The sequence below is a fragment of the Hypanus sabinus genome, chromosome 10 (genome assembly GCF_030144855.1).
Source record: "Hypanus sabinus isolate sHypSab1 chromosome 10, sHypSab1.hap1, whole genome shotgun sequence".
In the NCBI taxonomy this organism is placed as follows: domain Eukaryota; kingdom Metazoa; phylum Chordata; class Chondrichthyes; order Myliobatiformes; family Dasyatidae; genus Hypanus; species Hypanus sabinus.
In genome coordinates, this window is record NC_082715.1 from 132,342,931 (window position 1) to 132,364,162 (window position 21,232).

Consider the following 21,232-nt stretch of genomic DNA (forward strand, 5'->3'; position numbering starts at 1 on the left):
TGTCGGATTCCCCCTTTTCCAGCCCTTTATCTCTTTCACCAATCAACTTCCCAGCTCTTTACTTCACCCCATCCTCCTCTCCCTACCACCTTGCACTTCTTCCTCCCCTTCCCTAAACTTTTTACTCTGACTTCTCAACTTTATTTCCAGTCCCAATGAAGAATTTTGGTCTGAAACATCAACTGTTTACTCTTTTCCACAGATATTGCCTGGTTTGCTGAGTTCCTCCAACATTTTATTTATGTGGCTTTGATTTCCAGCCTCTCTTGCTGGAAATCAATTCAGTGTATTCAGTGTCATTCATTGACCATTGAAAAATATTACTCCATTTCTTAAGCAAGCCAGTAAACAAGGTGCAACTTTGTTGGAAAAAAAATGAAATTACAAATATTTCAAATTAAGTGGATTTAGAATTTCGATGCATTTGCACTTTTTTGCATATCATTCCTTTAAAGATTGTAGAACTTTTTTAGGCTATCAGTGGACAAGCTAACACTTTCAGTCCTGTATTCATCACCCTTTTTGATTTTGTCCCCCTATTACACTGCAACTGATCCCACTGACTGCAATTTTGCCCTATCATCTGCTTGTCCATCCTCACAGTCTCACTGCACACTACTCCTGTTGGTATACCAACTGCCTCATCCTCAGCCCTACACTGTTTCCCACCCCCCTGCCAAATCTGTTTAAACTCTTCCCAACAATTCGAGCAAATTTTTTTGCAAGAATATTGGTTCCCCTTTGAGTTCAGTTGTAACCTGTCCTTTTTGTACAGATCATACCTTTCCCAGAAGAGATCCCAATGATCCAAAAATCTGAAACCCTGCCCCCTGCACCAGTTCCTCAGCCATGCATTAATCTGCCAAACCATCCTATTCGTACCCTCACTGGCACGTGGAACCGGCAGTAATCCAGACATTACTACAATGGAAATCCTGCTTCTCAGCTTTCTATGTAATTTCCTAAATTCTCTCTTCTGGACCTCCTCCCTTTTCCTGCCTATATCATTGCTGCCAATATGTACCAAGGCTTCTGGCTGCTCACCCTCCATCTTTAGAATGCCGTGGACCAGATCCGAGATATCCCTGACTCTGGCACCTGGGAGGCTACGTGCCATTCGGGTGTCTCTATCATGACCACAATATTGTGCCTACTTCTCTAACCATGAAATCCCTATCACTATTGCAGTCCTCTTCTCCCCATTTCCCTTCTGAGCTGCAGCGCCAGAGACCCAGTTTGCACCTGAGATGCAGCATGATGCATGAAAACTGTCATTTGGGACGCAGGTTAACTTTTCTTTATGGTTTATTAGATGTCTCTGTAGTCTGACAGATTTAACTTCTAAAGGTTGAAAAATGGTCATTGCAACCATATGTTGCAGGCAGTAAATTTGCTAGAATGTGACACATTTGGTGATTTAAAATAATTATCAAAATTACGCTACTGGAATGGTTCTAGGCTTATTTACAGTGAATAAAAATACAGTCAACGCTCTGGCACTGCAATACAGTTGGTCAGTTTGATTCTATAGTTAGGTGGGTCTGATAAGTTCTGATATATAGGCTCATCAATATTTGACACTGCATTCACTTGCACAAAGAATGGGCTTTTAGCAGGTCTCTCGTAGTTTATTCTTTGGTTACAAGTTAAGGTAGGATTTGGATGGTGGGGTGAAGATGCATTTCTACCAAGGAGGTGTAAAGCGCCCCTTCCATCCGATAGGCCACTAGTTTGAATAAATCATTGCCGCAATTCAGTGTTTTGCACTGTTGTTGTAGTGCCTTTTAATCTTTTATAGTGGTTGTTCTTTTTTCATCCTGCTTCTTTGTTGTGCCATACCTGCTCAGGGATTTTTGCAAACTAATAAGGCAAGCTGAATTGCTTCACCAAATCCTCAATTTAGTCACAAGTTTGAAATTTTGGCTCATGTTATTATATTCCTCGTTAATAAATGTAATCTTTATTTCCTATTGCTATTAATTTTTCAGTAATAAATATTTAATTCTTATGATTTTGCAGATCAATTTGGACCTTCAGCCATTTATCGAGGAAACCTTCTGTGACACTGTGTCTTTTAGCCTGAACTCTGCTCCTGTAATATTACATCAGGAGATTTCAGGTCGGGACACGTGGATTAATCAACTCAAGCAGGTGGGTTTTGCAGGCTGTTTTCAGGTTACGTCATTGGTTTGTAACAGTAAAGGGTTCAAACAGTATATCATTACAAACAATTACAATCTATGCGGTAACAGAGAGGGGTTTGAACTCCAGTTGATGCTTGATATTGTGGTTTAAGAATAGAACAGAAAATGCTGTTAGCACTCAGTAAGTCTGACAGCATCTGAGAAAAATAGTGTTAACTACTCAGGTGAAGAACTCCTGAAATACAAGTTGAAGAGTGATTATTCAATGTTACAATAATGAAGCTTGCTTATTATTTTGATATAGATATCAGTTCTTTTCAAATAGGTTTACCTTACCCTTTTGAGTTCTTCTCTTTCTTGAGTTCTACCTGTACGATAACATGAGCGACAGGTGCTTAGCCAGAGTAGCCATTCTTCAGAAGGTAAATTGGACGGTCAGAGGTGATGGGCTGTCCGGCTCTGAGCTATTCAGGTTGATTTCACACATGCACAGTGTAAAGTAAGCCATTGTATAGTAGTTAAAAAGCTGCCTGACTTTTATTCATGTTATCCAATTATAGAGTCAATTACTGAATATAAAAAGAAGGAAGGAAAATATTTGATTCTGAGCTGATTCAGATATGAGCAGAATACTCTAGTTGGGTGAATAGCCAGTGAACAGAGTTATAAAATAATTATCAAAAGAACCAGATGCTGATTAAGAAAAATATATATATAGGCAGTGTGCTTTGATCTGGAAGGTTCTACTTTTAGATAGCTAAAGGCAAATTATGTTTATCTGACTTTTTACTTAATTTACTTACTTTTTTATTTATTTGAAGTTTTTAATGATTGAATTAAGTCACTGACCTTTAATTGTATTTGAATGCTTCTGTATTCAGCTATCAGTTTATTTGTAGCTGTTTTGTGTGCAGGGTTGTTCTGGGCTGTTACTATGCTGCATAAGTCTCATTGATGCATAAGACCTCACCAGTTTAGATGGAGACAACTTTGTAAGCAAGTTGATACCAGTAGATGTGAAAATGCTGAGATTGTAAATACTTTGTTTGGTAAGTTTTATGTCATGTTGAGTGAATGGTAAACATTGTCAGAGAAAAAGCAGACTAAGTTGTCTGTCTTTCTTCAAAGTAACGCCATGAGAAGTTTTATGCTCATCCGATTTACCATCCTGTCCAAATGATGGCATCTCCAAGATTTCAGTATTCTTTTCCTCATTCGCTGAAACATCAGCCTAGACTCATGTGCTCAAGTCACCAAGTGCAGAGCATGCAATTACTAAGTACTTAAGGTTACTATAATGTCAGAACTGCTTAATTAGTTAACCTCTGTATTTATATTTCCTGTGAAGCATCTGTTTACCCATTTTTTTATTGTTTGTCCATATTTCAACTAAATTTTACAACTGGAAGTTCTTCCTGAACATTAAATTTGTAATTAGGGCAGGATTGATTTTGAGTGCATGGAGTGAGGAACTGGGAAATTGCAAACTACTCAACCCTTACTGTAGGATAAACCAGTTTGTTAGCATAGTGCCAGTTACCACAGAACATACACAAAATTGCTGAAAGTACTCTCCACCTTAGCAAGCATTTCTTGAGAATGGGAGAGTTAACACTAACTTGAAACATTTACCTTCTCTATGAATCTGCTGAATATTTCCTACTTTTCCTAAGATCTAATCCAAAAGCAGGAACATCATTAGCTTGTATACATCATTAGCTAGGCCACGGATCAAATATTTGCCCAGTTCTGGCTGAGTTGGTTTGGGGGGGGGGGGGGTGGGGGTGGTGGTCAAGGGCATTCAAGGGCATAATAAGATGGCCCATGAGAGATGGTGGCCATGGTGAGAGGCTTCGGCTACAAGAAAATGTTACAGAAACTTGGCTCTAATTTCAGAACTGGTAAGGTTAGGAGTAATAACGATACAAATGTTTAATATTGTCAAGGATCTAATGTGGTAATTAAGAAGAAATATTTACATTCATTCTTTAGTAAATGGGATTCATACTTAATTACTTCATGCCTAAGGTTATGATGGTGTGGACTATCTTGCAAGAAATAATGGAATAAATATTATTTAATAAATAAATAAGATTGAAAGGCGCGAGGAAGGGCAGAGCAAACGGGAAATATCCCATTCACAGGAGCATAAGGCCAAATGGCATCCATTTACATTCTGTATTATAGAAAGGAGATCAACAGTGTCCACACCAGGGTGAAGCTGTGTTCTGTGCACACTCTTGTACAAGTCAGAATGTTGGTACATGACACAGATCGGCCTTGCCAAGCTGTCATCATTCCACACCATCAACCACTGGAAGATCCTCCCTGTTTTCTGGCCAAGAAAGATCTCTAGCCACACTCTACTGCTTCAGTGTCACCAAGAGGACGTGGCCACAGTCAACATGAGGAAATGTTGGAGATGGTTTGGATATGTGAATAGAAGAGAAGTCAACTCCCATCATTAAGACAGCACTTTATTGGACCTCTGAAGGGCAGAGGAAATACAGGAGACCAAAGACACTTGGTGCCATACCGTAGAGACAGAAATGAGGAACCTGTACCGCACCTGGGGCACAATAGAGAAGATGGCCAAGGTCGAAACAGAGATGGAAGACCTTCATTGCTGCCCTAAATGGCAGTGGCGTAACAGGCATTTGATGACAATGATTATAGAAAAGTCCTGATTTAATGTTTATAAAAATGCACTGTGTGATTAGTAGAGGTGTAGGTAACTTTATTGTTTCGACTTTAGGAGTTATGGAGTTACATGACATGGAAACAGGCTTTTCAGCCTATATCATCCATACCAGCCGAGCTGGTCGAACTTGTCTGTGTTTATCCCTTTTCTTTCTAAACCTTTCCTGACCATGTATCAATCTAAATGCCCCTAAAGCATTGTAATTGTACCTTCATGCTGTTTACAACGTTGTCGCTTTGCTACAATATTGATCCGTTTGGTTGCATATATGTACAGTCAGATGACAATTAACTTGAATTTGAACTGCAAAACAGATATGCCACATTGTTCTCCATTCAGAATCACATCCATTTCACATAGTTTTTCAACATTTGATCCAGATCTGAGCACTGTCACAAGATCTTCTAGAAAGAACCATTCCTAATATTGAGCCATCTTTATATTTTCAGGATTAAGCTTTTTATTATTGGGCTGTATGTTTTCCTTCACTGGAGATATTCTCTTCGTTATAAGCCTTCAAACCAAAGTACACTAATGCTTATTTTCAAACATTCATTGGCTTTGCTTCAACTTCACATCATGCCCACAGAATCTCCTGAGCACTTCCTTCAAGATGACAAGATTTTGTTTTTTGTGCTTGGGGCAATCAACAGATCATCTTGGTTATACAAGCAGTGATCAACTCTTTGCGAAAAGAAGGCTTGATTCCTTAGGATAACATTATAAATCATTAGATAAGAGTGCTTCGTGCAAGTTGCTGGTTGATCTTCTTCCACAAATGTGTGCAGTTTTGTTAAAATCTTGAACCCTGAGTTACCTTTATGTTCACTAGCTTTTACTGGTTTTCTTCAATAATGAGTGGTCATAATCCCTGTTACTTGTGCAACATTTTTCTCTTCATTTTCTCTGATATCTGTAAAACATTATTCGAATGTGCTTTCAGTGTATTGGTGGTTTCCAACAATTACAGATGGCTGAACTTGCTGCAGTAAGCAGCTTGATTTATCAACACCCGACTGTTACCAACACCAATCGTGTCACAAATATTGAACAATCTTAGTACAGATTGGCAACAACATCTCCACACTCATCACCAGCACAAGTGCACTTACAGGGCTGAGTGCTTAGCCTTCTCCTCTACTCAACCTATACTTATCATTTTGTGGATGCAGCTCCAATGCCGTGCTTAAGTTTGCTGATAACACCACTGGTGTTGATTGAGTTAAAGGTGGCCATAAGAAATAGGAGCATGTCATTAGGTGGTGACGAATTTGGCATACAGAAGGGAGTTGGAAAATCTGGTTGAGTGGTGCCATAGCATCAACTTCTTGCTCAACATCAGCAAAACTAGGAAAAAGAAATGAAAGGTCCATGAGTCAGTCCTCTTGAGGGGAATGGAGGTGGGGCAGGGTAAGTCACTTTAAATTCCTTGCTGTTAACATATCAGAAGATCTGGACTGGGGCTGGCATGAGTGTCACCACAAAGAAGGCACGGCAGCACCTCTACTTTCTTAGAAGTTGGCGTAGGTTTGGCATGTCACCAAAAACTTTCACAGACTTCTATAGATGCACAATGCAGAGAATCCTAACTGGTTGCATAATGGCCTATAGGGAAACACTAATGCACAGGAATAGAAAAGGCTACAGAAAGTGATAGATTCAGCCCAGTCCATCGGGCAGGCAAAGCCTCTCCACCATTGAGTACATTTACAGGGAGCATTGCCACAAGAAAGCAGCATCCATCGTCATAAAGACCACAATCGTGCCCTCTTCTCGCTACTACTATTGGGTAGGAGGTTCAGAAGGCTTAGGTCCCGCAACGCCAAGTTCAGGAACAGTTAGTTCAATTTCAGCTTCAATTGTCATTCAACCATATACATGTATACAATTAAATGAAACAGTGTTCCTGTGGGACCAAGGTGCAAAACACAGCACATACAGACACACACAGCACATATAGTTACAATAGCACATACAGTTACAAAAATAATACTGGCACAAATTCCTGAGTGGCATGGCCTGAAGATTGATGGTGCATGGGATGTTCTGGAACCATGTTTCTGCAAGAACACACATGGAGCAGTTCCTCATCTCATGCTGGATCAGTTGCAGATGAAAGCAGATCTTTGTGTCTTGTACTGTATCAGCTGCAGATGAAGGCAAATCAGCTTCTCCTGTGTTGGGTCAGCCACAGACAAAAGCAATCCAGGGAGCGAACACTGGAAAAATAAACTTAGGAAATCTCAATGACCCAGAGAGTTATGTTGGCTGGAGTTGGAGCATTGTGCTTTGGTAGGGTCACCTATGCCAAGCAGGTCAAAGAGTAGAGGCCAGGCTAAGTGGTCCACTGGCCCTCCAGGTTCGGGGGTTCAACTCAGGGCTAACAACCCTGACTGATAAAACAAGATTGTTACAGAAACATCAATGAAGAAACTGTCTATGCCTGAATGGCCAAGGACAGACAGGTGAAGAACCTTCACTGCTGCTCTAAATGCCAGCAGCACAACATGCAGCACGTAAGCACAGGGTAGGCATGTTCCAGTACGGATGGCAAGAGTACAGGGTAGGCATGTTCCAGTACGGATGGCAAGAGTACAGGGTAGGTATGTTCCAGTACGGATGGCAAGAGTACAGGGTAGGCATGTTCCAGTATGGATGGCAAGAGTACAGGGTAGGCATGTTCCAGTACGGATGGCAAGAGTACAGGGTAGGTATGTTCCAGTACGGCTGGCAAGAGTACAGGGTAGGTATGTTCCAGTACGGATGGCAAGAGTACAGGGTAGGTATGTTCCAGTACGGATGGCAAGAGTACAGGGTAGGTATGTTCCAGTACGGATGGCAAGAGTACAGGGTAGGTATGTTCCAGTACGGATGGCAAGAGTACAGGGTAGGTATGTTCCAGTACGGATGGCAAGAGTACAGGGTAGGTATGTTCCAGTACGGATGGTAAGAGTACAGGGTAGGTATGTTCCAGTACGGATGGTAAGAGTACAGGGTAGGCATGTTCCAGTACGGATGGCAAGAGTACAGGGTAGGTATGTTCCAGTACGGATGGCAAGAGTACAGGGTAGGTATGTTCCAGTACGGATGGCAAGAGTACAGTGTAGGTATGTTCCAGTACGGATGGCAAGAGTACAGGGTAGGTATGTTCCAGTACGGATGGTAAGAGTACAGTGTAGGTATGTTCCAGTACGGCTGGCAAGAGTACAGTGTAGGTATGTTCCAGTACGGATGGCAAGAGTACAGGGTAGGTATGTTCCAGTACGGATGGCAAGAGTACAGGGTAGGCATGTTCCAGTACGGATGGCAAGAGTACAGGGTAGGTATGTTCCAGTACGGATGGCAAGAGTACAGGGTAGGTATGTTTCAGTATGCATAGTTCAATTAGGCGTTTAATTGTCAGATTTTGGCAAAACATCATGGGCCAAAGGGTCTATTCCTGTGCTGGACTTCTCTATGTTCTATGATTTCTGATGGTGTTGGTTAAGGAATAAATATTACTAATCGCATTGAGAATATTGCTTCACTCCTATTCAATGGGTACTAGAGGACTTTCCACATCCACCTTAACAGAGGAATGATTTTGGTTTAAACCTACCTTTGAAGTACAGAACAGTGTTACCTTATCATTAAACCAAAGCCTCTCTTGATTATAGTCTGAAGATGGAAGGTGAATAACTGTTCTATTTTCTCTGAAGTACGACAAGCAGTATTTAAGTTGATAATGCAAAATTATATTTTTTTATTGTTTTCTCTGTAATATCTATTCTCTGCAGTAAAACATACTTCTGACTGAAACTCCAGAAAGCAAAATCATTTTGGACACTTGAAAGGATCGTGAAAATGGTACAACAGTAATAGTTATAGAATCATAGAACGCGACACACAGAAACAGGCCCTTTGGCCCATCTGGTCCATGCCAAATATTAATCTGCCTAGTCCCATCAATCTGCACTCAGACTGCAGCTTGGAATTCATTAAAACCAAATACCTCTCATTTACCTTGCTGCTTATTAGCATGCAGTGAAAACACCACACTGAACAAATTGCTGTAACACATTGACTTAATAAGTATACACAGAATTAAGTTGCAATTCTGAGCATGTAATTAAACTGGTGCTCTAGATACATATCATCAAACTAATTATCCTGAAATGTCATGTTGTTCTTTTCCAAATTTGAGCTGGCTTTTTATTGTATGGAAGTATTCATACAACATGCAACACTGATATCTTTACCATTCCCTTGTGCTGGAACCAAGTTCTCCCAAACATGTAATGAGAGATCTCACAACTTGAGTCATAGAACTACTTACCAGTGAAGCAATGGATTTTAGAATCATTATACCTTTTGAATAAATTGAATTAATTGGCAGAGACCAAGTTATCTTTAACAAATTGATGTTATATCCTTTATTACCTCAAACTTGTCAAAGTGCCTTCCAGGCTTTCTGTAATTGTTGCTTCCTTACTTCCAAGATTAAGTTTGCTAATCTGTGATAGCTCTCACAATCCTTTTGTAATAATAATGTTATATTTACCATTTTGTAGTCCTCTTTTACCTTCTTTGTATCTTGATGATTATGTCAAGTCCTCCAGCAATCTCCATTCGTAACCCTATCAACAACCACCCAACACATACTTTTCAACACAGCTTGCCTACTTCCATCACCTACCTCCACTGCCTCTAACTTTATTAATGTTTGGGTCACTAGAACTGAATGCATTACTCCAGATGCAGCCTAACCAAGTGAAGGTGGGAGGGTATCGGGGTGGGGGGGGGGGGGTGGATGAAGAAAGAAGTTGGAAGATGATAGGTGGAAGAGATGAAGGGCTGAAGAAGGAGGAATCTAATAGGAGAGGGCCGTGCACATTCGAAGAAAGGGAAGGAGGAGGGGAAGCAGGTATGGACAGATGAGAACGAGAAAAGGGGTGAAGGGATAACCAGAATAGTGAGTGGAAAAAGGAGCTTCCCCCTTACTGATCTCACCAATCACTGGTCAGCTTGTACTTATCCCACCTTCTTATTCTGGTTTCTGTCTCTTTCCTTTTCAGTCCTGTTGAAGCATTGCAGCCAAAAACATTGACGGTTCATTCCCCTTTGTAGGTGCTGCCTGACTTGATAAGTTCCTCCAGCATTCTGTGTGTGTTGCTTCACTTTTGTTCTTTGGCTTTTCCATCCTCTTAAGGTCAGGCATGATAAGGCCTAAACATAGAAGATATTTCGAATAGTATATGCGGTCACAGAATAATATAAATCAATTCTTCTAACAATATAAGATGCTTTTTCCCGTTCTACTCTGGAAATTGTAATCTAGGATGTTGTTTCTTGATGAGCTGTGAGTGGGGCAGGGTTAAGGATTCCTAAATGTATTTAATGTGGGACCCCTATTGCAATATATATTTTCACTAATCTTTGTTTCAACATGCCAGATATTTATGACAACTGGGTGGTGCTTATGCGAATTGCACAGGCTGCCTTGTAGACAGTTTATACATTTAAATATTACCATTATCACTCAGCAATTTACCATTGTAAAGCCTTAAATTCATTCCCAGTGAAATAATTGCTAAGAACATGGCATTTAATGATCATCAGCTACATTGTAGTGAATGAAAGTTTCAACTCCTTTGGTGGATGGGGGAAAAGAAGGTTGAGCAAAAACTTTAAACCTTGCAGAAGGGAACCACCTACTTTAAAGTTTGAAGTAAATTTATTATCAAAATATATATACATCACCATATACAACCCTGAGATTAATTTTCTTGAAGGCATACTCAATAAATCTGTAATAAAATAATAATCATAATAGAATCAATGAAAGACCGCGCCACTGTGCACACTGACAGCTGCTATACGAGAGTCAATGGCAGCTCAGTCTTGATTGAAGGTGATAAACATCAGCAGTGGGGACACAATGAAACTAAATATAAATATTCCTTTTAGAAAAGAATGTTTTGTACATCAAAATCTACATGTTTATATTCAATTGAAGTTGATGATTTCTGGTCTGCCAGTTTTATACTGGAAATCTTTTGTTACTCTATTCAAAACAGACTCAGAATCAAATGAAATTTAAATAAAACGGTGACATACTTGGATACAACAAATTTGGATGATGATCATTGCAAAGCAGTTCACAAGTAAACCACCAGAAGGAACAGTTTGAATGAGGCAACCAAAAGTGCGGTGAAGGTTTTAAAGGAAGAGGGAAGGTTGGAGGTTTTATAAAACAAGCTTTCAGCACAGTGTAGAAACCAGAAGAAGCCCCTGTTACCAGCAGTGAGCCACAGGCAAGAAGGATGCAAAAGAGGAATATAATATGTAGAGTCTAGAATCCAGATCAAAAAAACCTACTGAACTCAGTGAGTTAAGCAGTATCTCCATTTCCTGTACGTCTGCTCTCAGTCCCTCCTCCCAGACGAGACAGAGATAGTTCCCGTGGTCCTCACCTTCCACTCCGATAGCTGTCACATCCACTTATCACCTTATGCCACCTAAGCAGCTCCAGTGAGATGCATGTAACCTGCTGGAAGAAGTCAGTAAGGCAAGTAGCATCTGTGGAGGCAAAGGAATGGTCAATATTTCAGGTTGAGATGCTGCATCATGATGATGAGAGCCTGCAAGGGAGATAGCCAGTCAGTCTGGTGGGTGAAAGCCATACCTTCTCTTCTCCCTGCTTCCTGATTTCTTTGATTCCATGGTCCACTCATTCTTTCCAACCCAGTTCTGCCCATCACCTTAAACCTCTGCAACCATCGAAAATACAACAGTTGCCTCTACTCTTACCTTGATCATGGTATTTAAAGAGCCCATTCAGATGAAGCAAGGGTTCACATGCAGCTCCTCCACTATCTTAACCTGCATTCATTGCTTGCAATGTGAAACTGAGAGACTATAGATTATCACTTTTCCTAGTTTGCTCTGTCAACAATGGCCATCTTGAGATTCCAGATAGATGTCATTTTAGCTCCCACCCCCTCCCCCCCACAACAACCTGCCTGTCCTCGGCTTTCTTCACCGCCAGGATGAAGCCAATCACAGACTAGAGGAACAGCATCTTGTATTTCAGCTAGGTCACCTAAGAATTTTCAACATTGAAAGTTCAACAATGTCCACTTTGAATTTTCTAGTTTCTAGTTTCCATCCTGCCCGTTCCTCAGAATCATCATCCCTCAGTCTCAATACCTCTTCTTCCTCCACTCCCACCAATCTTCATCTGCCCATCTTTGCCCCCTCATCTGATTCCGCCCTTCACCCACCAGATTGACTGGCTATCTCCCCTGCAGGCTCTCAGTCACGATGCAGTGTCTCAGCCTGAAATATCAACCATTCCTTTGTCTCTACAGATGCTGCTTGACTTACAGACTTCCTCCAACCAGTTATTTTTGGCTTAGGATGCTAAAAGACTGAGTTAGTCAATGATCACAGTGTATTCAGAATAATACCATTGAAGTTAGTTAACTTTATAACAAAACTTGGAGGTGTTTTTATCAAATATGAATGGTCTACTTTGATTTCCAGCATCAGCAATATTTGCTTTTTTCTTTCAGTGTACTACTTCTGGATGCCCTTGACCCCATGACCATTTTGGCAGCAGAGCCGGTGTGAAATTAGCTATTGACACACAAGAATGCAAGTTGTAGAAAGTGAATCTGGTTATGAATCAATTATTAGAAATTTAGCCGCAGCACTGTCTAAATTTTCTTTCAGAATACCTAAAGAAAGCAATTCAAAATAAATGGGCTGTTCTCAGTTTATTAAATAAATTGTACCCAAATCGCTCATGCAGTCTGCTTATCATTTATCATTCCTTATCTTTTTTTAGACCAAAGTAAATGGAAAACAGCCTGATTATGCCAAGGTATGTCCATCAATTTTTTATATATAATTTTATATAAAATGTATTAATTAATATGTTAGTCAAATAAAATCAGCTGTACTGAAAATGCATTGTGTATTTTCCCTGCAGTTTTGATATTTTATTTATTATTAATATTTTGATTGTAGTCTTAGAGTTCTGATTAATTTGTAAGTAAAGAAGGGTTCACATTCCATTGTTCAAGCAGAGCTCTGTCTACTCTCTTCACCTCTATCTTTCCAAGAATTTCCCTCATGAATGACAGGATGAATTCACTATTAACTCTCCCAAGAAGACATTAGCTTTGACATTTTGCTCTTTGTTGAAACTTTGCTGCAGAACAATGGAAAGAAAGGTGGCAAAACAAAGTGATAAAGTTGCAGATCAAATGTGTTCTTTATTCTTGATCTACACAGACAGGAAAGGTGATCATTTTGTTTGTTGTGCTGATTATTTTTCTATCATGGTGTTGAGGTGGAGAAGAAGGAAACACAGTGGAATTGAAATCTGCATTGGCAACTCGAGTTTCAAAGTTCAAAGTAAATTTATTATCAAAGTACATGTATATCACCAGATACCACCCTGCGATTCATTTTCTTGTGGGCATTCTCAATAAATATATGGAATAATAACCAATGCAGAATCAATGAAAGACCGCCCAACTAGGACGTTCAACCAGAGTGCAGAAGACAACAATCTGTGCAAATACAGAAAGAAGAAGAAATCATAATAAATAGATAAGCAATAAATGTCAAGAGCACAAGATGGATAGTGAGTCCATTGGTTGTGGGAATATTTCAATGATGAAGCAAGTGAAGTTATCCCCTTTTGGTTCAAGAGTCCCTGATGGTTGAGGGGTAGTAACTGTTATGAACATGGTGCTGTGAGTCCTGAGACTTCTTGATGCACCATCAATAACTCTCGGAGACGTGAGGCAAGATATAGGCTTTTATTGGCTGGAAGAAAGAACAAGCAGCAAATGATCACCACACTACATCCTGGAGACTGAGGCCGGGGCTGTGGCTCCAGTCGCCTTTATACCAGGGTCCGTGGGAGGAGCCACAGGAGCAGTCAGCGGTGGGGGGGGGGGGGGCATGTCCAGACAGGTATATGTAGTTCACCACACTTCTGTACCTTCTTCCTGATGGCAGCAGAGAGAAGGGAGTGTGTCCTGGATGGTGGGGGACCCTGATGATGAATGCTGCTTTGCTGTAGATGTGCTCAATGGTTGGGAGGGCTCCACCCATGATGGACTGGGCCGTATCCACTACTTTTTGTAGGATTTTTTTCCCTACTATTGTGATTGAGGTGAGGTTTAAGGAGGGAAAGCATCACACTTCTCACCTCTGACATCTGATAAATGGATAGGATGTGATAGCATTTTCAAAATGTGTAAGAATGAGAAGTTAACACAAGAGCCATAATGTGGATGAAGGGGGACAATCGTGAGAATGGAAGAAAAAGAGAGTAGAAGTAGGCCATGTCAAGTCTGCTCTGTCATTCAGTATGATCATAGCTGATTCTCACCTGGCTTTTTCTCCTCCTGCTCCCAAGCCCATAGCCCTCAAACCCCTCATCATCCAAAATATATCTTTTTAATCCTTACAGTGATCTAGCATCCACAGTTGTCTAGTGCAGACAATGCCAGAGATTCACTAATCTCAGCATGGAGTCCTATACACTGGAATTTTAAATGACCACCCCTAAACCTATAACCACGAGATTCCACCACTAGTGGAAATATTTATGACTTCTGGTCCGTCTTGAACACTTAGGATTTTTTTTGTGTTTCAATAATATCATCCCTCATCCTCCTAAACTCCAAATCTAACCTGATCTTCGATGTTCAAAGTAGTCATGCTCCAAATGGACTGCCCAAAGTCTGTTGAATTTTCAGTCTTCAATTAAATTGCTCAGGAAAGCTGAAAAGTGAAATTTAAGATAAAAATCAAGAGTGTGGATAAGGGAAGTGATCGAAAAAAGAAAGCAACAGGCACTGGTTTCAGAAATAGGACAAAGGAGATGTCTGAAAGATGACTGTGTCCACTTCAGATGCCTAAACTTCATTAAAGATTAAGATGCTAACTCGATTTGCCAACGGTGTATTCTAAGAATTACCGAATTGTTTTGCTCTTCACATGGGTTATACCTTTTGAATTCTGCCGACAGTTACCTCTCATGGAACCAGTCCTTCTGTTTCTTATTTGCTGTTAAACTCTCACCCTGTTCTGATGAAGGGTCTCAGCCTGAAATGTCAACTGTGTATATTCCCTTCTATCAATGCTGCCTGACTTGCTGAGTTCCTCCAGCATTTTATGTGCCTTGCTCTGGACTTCCAGCATCTGTGGAACCTCTCAGGATCATGAGGTCGAGAGCTTGTATATTTGCGTGACCACATTACCAGGCACTTATGGTGTTTGAACCGCCCTACGGATTCTCATGCCTACTTCTTGCTGGCTGCCTAGAAGGATTGCCTGTGCATCATGTGATACAGGCTGGTTTGCTCAGATATGCCTTTGCCAATTGTCTTATAGATGACCAAAGCAACCTTAACAATCCTGAGGTTTGTTAACTGAAAAGCTACAATTGTCAAGGAGGCAGGAGCCTATAAAAGGAGTTGTTAATGTTTGTAAGTGGAAAATCAGTAGTGGTTGAAATTCAATACAAGACTGTCTGCTTTGTCTGAAGAAACGAGGATGTAACAAGTATTTGTCAATGATGTAGAGAGAGTTAAAAGTAACATTCACAGAGATTGTGATTTGAATGTAAATTTATTAAATCTTTAGAACGCAGCGTATACACTCAGGAGTCCACTTTAGTAGGTACCACCTGCATCTAATAAATTGGCCACTGAGTGTACGGTCGTGATCTTCTGCTGTTGTAGCCCATCCACTTCAAGATTCAACGTGTTGTGCTTTTGGAGATGCTCTTCTGCACATCACTGTTGTAATGCATGGTTATTTGAGTTACTGTCAGCCTGAACCAGTCAGGCTATCCTCCCGTGACCTCTCTAATTGACAAGGTATTTTCATACACTAAACTGCTTATTGTTTTCCACACCATTCTTTTTAAACTATAGAGCAGGGGATCCCAACCTTTTTTATGCCATGGACCCCTACCATTAACTGAAGGGTCCATGGACCCTAGTTTGGTAGCCCCTGCTCTAGAGACTGTTGTGCATGCAAATCCCCGGAGATCAGCAGTTTCTGAGATACTCAAACCATCCTGTCTGGCACCAGCCATCATTTCACAGTCAAGATCACTCAGATCACATTACTTCTCCATTCTGATGTTTGGTTTAAACAACAACTGAACCTCTTGACCGTGTCTGAACACTTTTATGCATTTAGTTGTTGCCTTGTGATTGGCTGGCTAGATATTTGCATTAACGAGCAGGTGTAAAGTTTACCTAATAAAGTGGCCACAGGCTGTTAAACTTTATGTTTCCAAAGCTTCATTATACTCTTCTTGAATAAATTTCTTCTCTTAATCCCTGATGCTAGACACCTCAGCCACCCAGCAACACAGTAGTCTATCTGGTAAATCTTTACTACAGTCCTGTTTCTCAAGGACCAAAGGTTGCACTAATACTAATTATTTTGAGCTTCTCATTTGCTCTAAGCCAGTATTTCTGTGTATTCTCTGAAATATTTGCTTAATTCTATTGTCATTTTTTTATTGCCCAAACTGTCTGTAAGGTACCAATTCTGACTTTTGCTAATCTTTTCACTTTTAGAGGATTGTGCGATGTTGTTTCTCACTAGACTGCTTTCATATTCAACTTTATCTTTCCTTATTCATGTCTTGATGCACATTTTCTGAATTCTGATGTCTTCTGAATCCTCAGGCTTACACATCGTAAGACTTACTTTGATTTAATATTACCTGTAAATTCTCTTGTTTGCTATGAACCATTTTTCCTATCAGATTTTTGATCCTTAAAGAGGTGCATTTTCAAAACGCATATCTCAATGAAAGTTGGGAGTACAGAATTTTAGAAAAATTACCTCCCTGCTCCAACTTCCAGAAGATAAAGGCACTTTGAGAGACAGTAATTTTTTTGTGTGTAGACTTGGAAGTTTTGTAGATTTATAATAAAAATCACTTTTGCTGATGAGTAATTTGCTCAGGGGAGCCAGTAATCTCTAAAATATGAACCAAATAGAATTAAAGAGATAAAAAGCAATCTTTTCTCCCCGGGTACGAAGGTATACGAAAGCTTAACATTGATCACACTTCCAGCCATCCAATGTTGAATTATATATGAAGTAGAGAACAGAGGCTTAAAAATTGTTAATAAATGCTTACAAACAATGGGCAGTAGCTGTATCATGAGTATGGACTAGCAAAATATATTGTTCACATTATATCACGTAAATTGCATTACTGTTTATAATTCATGATGTTGAAAGTCGTCAACTAATAACAATATTTTCATCAATGTGGCTTTCATCAGCTTTAAGAATAAAAAATATTGCAGCAGATTGCAACGTTTAGTCCCTGGAGTGGTCACCTAAGGTCCTTAACTGCCCAAACAGACCTGGACCGTGTGTGGAGCATGACTTTCCAAGCCTTCATGAAGGTGATGGGGCCTTTAGTGTCAGGTTGGCTTTGTGCTAATTGGCTTTAACAGGTGACAATGCTGAGGTGGAACTTTATTTTCCATTAGAGATTGTAAACTTGTCAATATCTCTGGTATTCAGGAATTTTAAAAAACAATTAAAGTTGAAGTAAATAATTGAGAAAGTAAAAAAAAATCTTTGAAAATAAATCTACAACAATGAACAAAAGTAAAATCACATTCTTAAAACAGAAGTTACTTGCCTTGGCTCCCCAATCTGTCAGTCATGGATCCCCAGATAGCATTGGAAAAAATTCCCCAGGTTAATGCTGGGAAATCTCAGCAAGACTGAGTTGTGCTGCTGAACTCCAAGTGGAATCCAACAGTAGTCAGAGCTAAGTGGTTGATGCCGGGCTATCTGTTACTTCTGAGTGTTTCAGAATTCCACATTCAACAGCATATGGATGGAAGTCTGAAGCTGGAACATGATCATCCTAATTGAATCTGCTGACTCCAGTCGGTAAGGTGCTATGTCACTGAGAAGGAAGATGGGAGTGAGCTGCTTCAGACTGATGCATTCCCCGTGGGGAAGGGATTCCAAGAATTCTATTAGGTAGGGAGTTCCAGTATTCTGATTCAGAATTGAAGGAAAGGTGATATATTTCAGAGTACAGTGTGAATTTTGTGAACAAAAATATTTTGTTTTTTTTTTAAGAAGAGGTTATTCTGGTCAGGGGCCTGCTATAATACAGCACTTGTGTTTGTTTAAGGTGCTGTAGTGCAGACTGATGATAACAGACTGACTTTCTAATCTATTCTAGCACTACAGGAGCAGAATTAGATTGGATACTACTGTCTGTCTAAACTGGACTAATCCAGAACAAGTCAGACTGAACTTTAACTGTGCAACCTCACCTCTATGAAAGAGTACTCTTTCTGTCTAGCAATGCCTGCCTATACTCAAGCTTTTGATGACTCTGGAGCAAACTTCCCTTCTCTGGTCTCCCATCTTCCACCTTTCACAAACTAACCTCACCAAAACATGCTTCCTTATACTTTGTTCTATTTCCTCATTACCTCAGTGTCAGTCCCAGAACAGTATAGCACACTATAGGCCCCTCAGCCCACCTTTTAACCTACTCCAAGATCAATCTATCCTTCCCTCCCACATAGCCCTCCAATTTTTTCATCTATGTGCCTAAGATTCTCTTAAACGTCTCTAACGTATCTGTCTCTGACTGTGACAGTGCATTCCACACACTTAATACCCAGCTTAAAATAATGCCCTTTCATATTGGCTAATCTTGCGGTGAGAAAAAGCCACTGGCTGTCCACTCTATCAGAAGCAGAATCAGGTTTATTATTATCACCAGCATGTGTCGTGAAATTTGTTAACTGCAATACATAATATAGAAGAATAAAAAAAAATAATAAATCAATTACAGTATATATGTTTTGAATATATGTGCAAAGAAAAAATATATATATAATAAAAAAGTGAGGTAGGGTTCATGGGTTCAATGTCCATTTAGGAATCAGATGGCTGAGGGGAAGAAGCTGTTCCTGAATCACCGAGTGTGTGCCTTCAGGCTTCTGTACCTCCTACCTGATGGTAACAGTGAGAAAAGGGCATGCCCAGGGTACTGGGGGTCCTTAATAATGGACAGTGCCTTTCTGAGACACCTTGAAGATGTCCTGGGTATTTTGAAGGCTAGTACCCAAGATGGAGCTGACTAAATTTACAACCCTCTGCAGTTTCTTTCAGTCTTGTGCAGTAGTCCCCCCCCCCATACTAGACAGTGATGCAGCCTGTCAGAATGCTCTCCATTGTACAGCTATTGAAGTTTTTAAGTGTATTTGTTGACATACCAAATCTCTTCAAACTCCTAATGAAGTATTGAATTGAATTGAATGATCTTTATTGGCATTATACATAGATACAATCAAACTCTGTTTGGCTTCCTCTCAGGCAATCAAACAAAGTGGTAAATAAAAACAAGACAATAATAGAAAAACGTTACTAAATAGATAAATAGCAGAAAATTAGTTGCATCAGCACCAGAATGTCACAGTCATGCACAAAGTGCCGTCAGTGCAAGTATTTGAGTCCTTGTGTGTGCTCACAGTTTCAGTCATTGTTCTGTGGGAGTGGTGTGATGGAGGCCACAGCTCTGGGGTAGAAGCTGTTCCTCAGTCTATTTGTTCTGGCTTTTAGTGTCCTGAACCTTTTGCTGGACGGCAGCGGGTCAGACAGGGAGTGGCCGGGGTGTGTGGTGTCTCTGGTTATGCTGATTGCTTTCCTCCTGAGTCTGCTGGAATAGATGGTGTCCAGTCCTGGGAGCTCCATCCTGACAATTCGCTGGGCTGCCTTCACTACATAATGTGGGTCTTGTCGCTCAGCGGCTGTGCAGCTGGCATAACACACTGTAGCGCTGCTGGTCAGGATGGTTTCAATTGTGCTTCTGTAGAAGTTAAGCAATAGCTTTTGTGGGAGTTTGGCCTGTTTCAGCTTTCTGAGGAAGAATAGTCTTTGTTGTGCCTTTTTTACAAGCAGCGTCCATGTCAGCTGCTTTGACAACATAACTACAAGGAACTTTAGGTGTTACACACATTCCACTGCCTCTCCATGTATATGGAGGGGGTGTGTACTCTGTCCTTTGATCTCCTGAAGTCAATGATCATCTCTTTTGTTTTAGAAGTATTAAGGACCAGGTCGTTGTCCTTACACCACTCCGTCAGATGATCTACTTCTAGCCTGTAGGCTGTTTCATCCTTGTCCGAGATCAGGCCAACCACTGTGGTATCGTCCGCAAATTTAATTATGGAATTGGAGGTGTAGATGGGGGTGCAGTCGTGTGAAGGGTGTGTAGAACATAGGGCTCAGCACACAGCCCTGTGGGGTGCCTGTGTTTAAGATGAGGGTGGTGGAGGTGTGCTGACCAACTCTGACTTACTGTGGTCGGTCTCTGAGAAAGATAGTATAGTTGCTGTTTTGCCTTCTTTATAACTGCATCAATATGTTGGGACCAGGTTAGATCCTCAGAGATCTTGACACCCTGGAACTTGAGGCTGCTCACTCTCTCCATTTCTGATCCCACTATGAGGATTGGTATGTGTTCCTTCGTCTTACCCTTCCTGAAGTCCACAATCAGCTCTTTCATCTTACTGATGTTGAGTGCAAGATTGTTGCTGCGACACCTCGCCACTAGTTGGCATATCTCACTCCCGTACACCCTCTTGTCACTATCTGAGATTCTACCAACAATGGTTGTATCATCAGCAAATTTATAGATGGTATTTGAGCTATGCCATTGCCACATAGTCATGGGTATAGAGAGAGTAGAGCAGTGTGCTAAGCACACACCCCTGAAGGTGCAGCAGTATTGATCATCGAGAAGGAGGACTTGTTATCAGCAATCTGCACAGATTGTGGTCTACCGGTTAGGAAGTTGAGGACCCAATTGCAGAGAGAGGCCCAGGTTCTGCAACATCTCAATCAGGATTGTGGGAATGATGGTATTAAATGCTGAGCTATAGTCAATGAACAGCGTCCTGACATAGTTGTTTGTATTGTCCAGGTGGTCTAAAGCCACGTGAAGTGCCATTGAGATTGTGTCTGCCATTAGGCAAGTTGCAATGGATCCAGGTCCTTGCTGAGGCAGGAGTTCAGTCTAGTCAAGACCAACCTCTCAAATCATTTCATCACTGTAGATACAATAGTCATTAAGTCATTAAGGTCATCACTGTAGACACAATAGTCATTAAGGCAGCTCACATTATTCTTCTTAGGCACTGGTATAATTGTTGCCTTTTTGAAGCAAGTGGGAACTTTTGCCCATAGCAGTGAGAGGTTGAAAATGTCCTTGAATACTCGTGCTAGTTGGTTGACACAGGTTTTCAAAGCCTTGCCAGGGTTCTGCCTTGCGAGGGTTCACTCTCTTTAAAGACAGCCTAACATCAGCCTC

General features: G+C 40.6%; 1 protein-coding gene across 2 annotated transcripts in view; it reads left to right on the forward strand.

Annotated features, from left to right (window-relative positions):
* The window catches only part of pdss2 (prenyl (decaprenyl) diphosphate synthase, subunit 2), a 221,227-nt gene that overhangs the window by 193,018 nt on the left and 6,977 nt on the right, over window positions 1-21,232 (forward strand). For both annotated transcript variants that reach the window (XM_059983003.1, XM_059983004.1), the window contains 2 exons: window positions 2,020-2,151; window positions 12,674-12,709. In XM_059983003.1, the coding sequence (XP_059838986.1) occupies window positions 2,020-2,151; window positions 12,674-12,709 (168 nt within the window). The remainder of the gene's footprint in view (window positions 1-2,019; window positions 2,152-12,673; window positions 12,710-21,232) is intronic.